This window comes from Trachinotus anak, unplaced genomic scaffold, assembly GCF_046630095.1.
Source record: "Trachinotus anak isolate AG129_WGS33_773 ecotype Australia unplaced genomic scaffold, CSIRO_AGI_Tana_v1 ptg000011l, whole genome shotgun sequence".
NCBI classification, from domain to species: Eukaryota; Metazoa; Chordata; class Actinopteri; order Carangiformes; family Carangidae; genus Trachinotus; species Trachinotus anak.
The window spans coordinates 6930001-6934353 of record NW_027273862.1 but is presented as its reverse complement, the minus strand read 5'-3'; the positions used below and the strand labels follow the sequence as shown (position 1 = coordinate 6934353).

Sequence of the window (4353 nt, the reverse complement as noted above, 5' to 3'; positions counted from 1 at the left end):
GTTCCAGCACCTTAAAAATGGAAATGGCCATAATGCTTTGCCTCAGTGGCATCCGAACAGCACATTTTATCTCCAATGCAGCTTCAGTCGAACCATGTGCAAGACAGATAACCCGTTCAAAGCCTGCCTTTTGTATGCCTGTTTATATTTTGTTGTGTATATGTGGAGAGACCAAACATCCCAGTTCCATCAAGTCCGCAGAGTGGGAAGCGGTTTCCCATGGTTCTTCTGGGATGCTGCTTTCATGTGGAAACAGTCTCTGGGTCCCTTTAGCCCCTCTGTTGTGACAGAGGATAATGAATTTCACAACATCTGCCATTTGTTAGCTCCGTTTGGTGTAAGTGATCTCCTTTTAATCCTTGAATTTCGAACGTGTGTGGAGCTCTGCAGCTGGAATGAAGCAGATGGATACCAAGGCCTCTCTGGGGCTGCAGCAGGCCGACAGGGGCTGGCACATTCTGCCCATCCCCTCCTCACACCCTAGAGACGGAGCGCTGAGGCACACTGCTCTCTGCTTGCTTATTATCAAGATCTGGTATGAATTCTGTCCAGTTTGTCCACCTGTTATACTGATCCTACATTGCTCTTAGGACAGGGTCTGCTAAATACTTGTGAGGATTACAGTGTACCTTACTGTAAGGGATTTTCTCCTCTGCGTAAACTGCCATCACTATATTTTAAGCCGTCTTAAGCAGTACCTGAAAATTTCTCACTTTGTTGCAAAAAGGTGGTAGTATCAAAGATCAGAACTCCAATATGGGTAAAATGACTCATGATTGTTTCATTTGTTGGAGACAAAAACTTATACCATCCGAGTAATTTGAAAGATACTTTAAGAACAGAAAAGATTTCTGAAAGTAGAAATCTTAAACCTGCAACGGCAGATTTTTTGGCCACTTGTGAGTTAGTGGAAACCTTTAAGGTGTAAGTGATTTCCTTTGAATCGATACCAATATTAACTCTTTTTAGCTCTGTTTTTGGTCTCTACCAGCTCCTGAGAAAAATACCTGGCTCTTTAGCTGCTAAATGCTCCACTTAATTCACTAACTGTGTCTGTGTGCCATGTTGAACTGAGCATGTCGTGTACAGTGGGTTTTTCAAGCTTTTACACTGGAAACAGCTGCCGCCAGAAACAATGCTATGAGAGTAGAGAGAGTTATCGGCCTTGTAATTGAAGCTTTCTCCATAAGAACATCAGCTAGCAATCCTAAAGGTATGTAAAGATTGTGGTAATGACACAGATCAGGAGGCAATTTGTTGGGAATGGGTTTGCTTTGATAGGAGACTCAAACATCAACAGAGCTTCAGAATCACCTCTCCATTTGACATCAGGAATGGCTGAAATGCTGGATTCAGTCAATCTTCATTCCTTTCAAACCTTCTGCCCCCATTCTGCCCTCTTCATAAAACCTGGAATGTGCTTCAAAGAACGCACACTATCTTTCTTCTATGAATAAAACATCTGTCATTCATCAGCTGGTACAATATGTGCCAATTTAACGAAGCATAACAGCTCTGCAAGGCAGTCAAGCTCCAGACTGTACATTGTCCTGTGAAGCCCAGCCACAACCAAATGTCACCCACCTCCTTTGGAGCTTAGTCTGGTTAGTTTAAACAAGATTCAGTTAATTCATCTGTGAATCGAAATTGTGAAAAGACACCCTGTGTAAGCCAGTGAAAAGGTTTGCACTTCAGTATACCTTACACAGGAGTACAAAATAACTTAGAGGGCCATTGGATTGATTTTACACTAGTTCAGTAAACTAAAGTCCAAAAAAATGAACCTGATGATGTCAACATGACTTCACATTTATAAATGAAGGTGTGTGTTACAAACTGGATATACAGTTTGAACGATGTGGGCATTTGGGATGCGAGAGAAGTCTAACAAAAGAAGCTATTTAGATGTATTAAGGGAAATGTAGGAAAACTTTGGAGCTTTACATACCCTGGGGACTAAAAATCACCTTGTCCTTGGCAGTATTTTTATTGTGTTATGTGCAAGCATCCCAGCTTTGTTAAAGTGCAATACTAAATAGCCAGAGCACTTCTTTAATAGCTTTGTCTTGTCCAGCATGTGTTGGGTTGCTTTTTTGTCTAATTCATATATTTAGAGACATTTATTCTGTATTTACTTTGCACAGATTGCAGAATTATGAAAAAACCTCGCCCAGGTGAGCCTTGCCTTGACTTATAGATGGTCTTCCACGGCTCCCTGACGCTCCTTGTGCTTGCAGAGAGGAGCTCTGGTCGAAGTTTAATCCTGAACTCATTGTGCCCCCTGCCGGCGGGGATGGTGGCCCAACTACCCTACGCTACCACCGCCTTCCCGGGAGGCGGCGCTGTATGTCCGCCGTTTCCACTGTAGTGCTTCCGCCACCACAGACATCAGAGAGCAACCGGCTGGTGCCAAAATAAAAACAATGGGCAAGAAGCACAAAAAGCACAAGTCCGAAAAACACGGATATGAAGGTATTTCATTTGCAGATAGCTCAAGCACTTGTCTATTTTTTACCGTTACTACTGATTTGTTTTAATACAAACGCTTGAACGCTGTTCCGCGCTTGGTAGTCCTGTTAGCACAGTATTAGCCAACCTGATGAGTTAGCAAGCTAACTGATAAGCAAGCGACGGGACTGATTTAACTGTATGTTCTGCATGTTTCTATCAGTTCTCATTCAGGTTTGTCTAAAAACAATGTCGGCGATTTAATAATACAGTATAAAGTTAGCTGTAGCTACAGCTTCTCTTACACGTCTGCTAGCTGGCTAGCTGTTAGCTAGCTTCTGGTCCTACCACTGGCCAGTCATCCCATAGTTAGCCGCTGCTAGCTCGGTAACGCCTCCTGTCGACCTGGTGTCCGCAGAGTACGGAGAGAGGCCGCTGAAGCTGGTGTTAAAAGTGTCTGGAAACGAAGTGACGGCGGGAAGCTCGAGTCTGGACACATTTTACGACGAGCAGCCGGCGGACTACGACAAACCTAAAGACAAGAAGAAGAAAAAGAAGAAGGATAAAGAGAGGAGCTTTGGGTCACCGGAGGATGACAGAGGAAAGAAAAAGGTAACGTCAGTGAGGAGCCTGACCCCGAGATTGGATGGTCGAGGATGTCCGGCTTCTTGAAAGGGGCAGATATCACGGACTGTCCTAATGACGGGGGAGACTTATTGTTTGTTTTTGTAATGTTAGATGACAAAAAAGAAGAAAGGACAAGATGCAGATGGAGACGATGACAGAGAGCAAAGCTCAACTCCTATCCGTTCAGAGCTGGATAAACTGGAAGGTAGTCTCAAATCTTATTATTATTATTATTGTTATTGTACCAGCTCTTCTCTGAACCTTTTTCACCTTTTTAACTTTTCTTACTTACAGAGAAAGAACAGACTCCTCTGCAGGAAGCTTTGAATCAGCTCATCAGGCAGCTCCAGAGGTACAGTATTGATCTTTTTTTTTTTTATATATGAGGCTATTGTTGGGGATTTTAGTTTTAACTGACACCACTCTCTGTCTCTATGTATCTATTGTATGGCTGTACACCTGATGTTGAATAAATACTGTATGTGTGTGTTTTCTCTGTAGGAAAGACCCCAACGCGTTCTTCTCGTTTCCAGTGACGGACCTCATTGCTCCTGGCTACTCTTCAATTATCAAGCGACCTATGGACTTCAGTGCAATGAAGGAGAAAGTAAAGAAAGAGTGCTACCAGTCATTGGATGAGCTCAAGGTAAGTGTCTGTGCTGCATACAAAGTTTACTTTAGTTAGACCCATGGAGCGGGATGAACCAAACAACTGAGTGATCGTGTTGGATTTCTCTCACAATAAGAGTCTCTTGCACAGAGAGTAAAAATAAAGAATAATGTCATTAAAAAATGTGCCAACATAGCTATAGCATGGGTCAAGGCATACACTTTGTCATTTAGACTAGAGTTATATATTTCTTGAAAGCATTTTTGCTCATGTTGCCAATGTTTGACATGGACCGTGTTGTTATTGCAGGGGGATTTCAGGATTATGTGTGAAAATGCCATGATTTACAACAAACAAGAGACGATCTACCATAAAGCCGCTCGGAAACTGTTACACTCTGGAATGAAGATCTTGAGTCAGGTATGAAACCAAAGGTTCAGAAAAAAGAAACCCCTTTAAGGAATTACACCAGCTCCAAATGTATTGTTATGTGAACTAAGGGATTCTAGGCAACAAGTATTTCTTTAAATAGCCTTTTAACATGAAAAGTTTAGTATGTCATGCTCTTTATATTTATTTATTTGTGTGTATGCAGTCAGTTCAAAGTGATAGTCTTGACACCACCTTCATTGTCTTTGTCTCCAAGATGGGGAGAGCCTTTAAAAAAA

General features: G+C 42.2%; 1 protein-coding gene across 1 annotated transcript in view; it reads left to right on the top strand.

Annotated features, from left to right (window-relative positions):
* The first annotated feature begins 2310 nt into the window (after positions 1-2310).
* Positions 2311-4353, top strand: part of brd7 (bromodomain containing 7) — a 10303-nt gene continuing 8260 nt past the window's right edge. The window contains exons 1-6 of the mRNA XM_071489474.1: positions 2311-2472; positions 2867-3060; positions 3187-3280; positions 3370-3427; positions 3577-3721; positions 3995-4105. Of these exons, the coding sequence (XP_071345575.1) occupies positions 2424-2472; positions 2867-3060; positions 3187-3280; positions 3370-3427; positions 3577-3721; positions 3995-4105 (651 nt within the window). The 5' untranslated portion in view covers positions 2311-2423. The remainder of the gene's footprint in view (positions 2473-2866; positions 3061-3186; positions 3281-3369; positions 3428-3576; positions 3722-3994; positions 4106-4353) is intronic.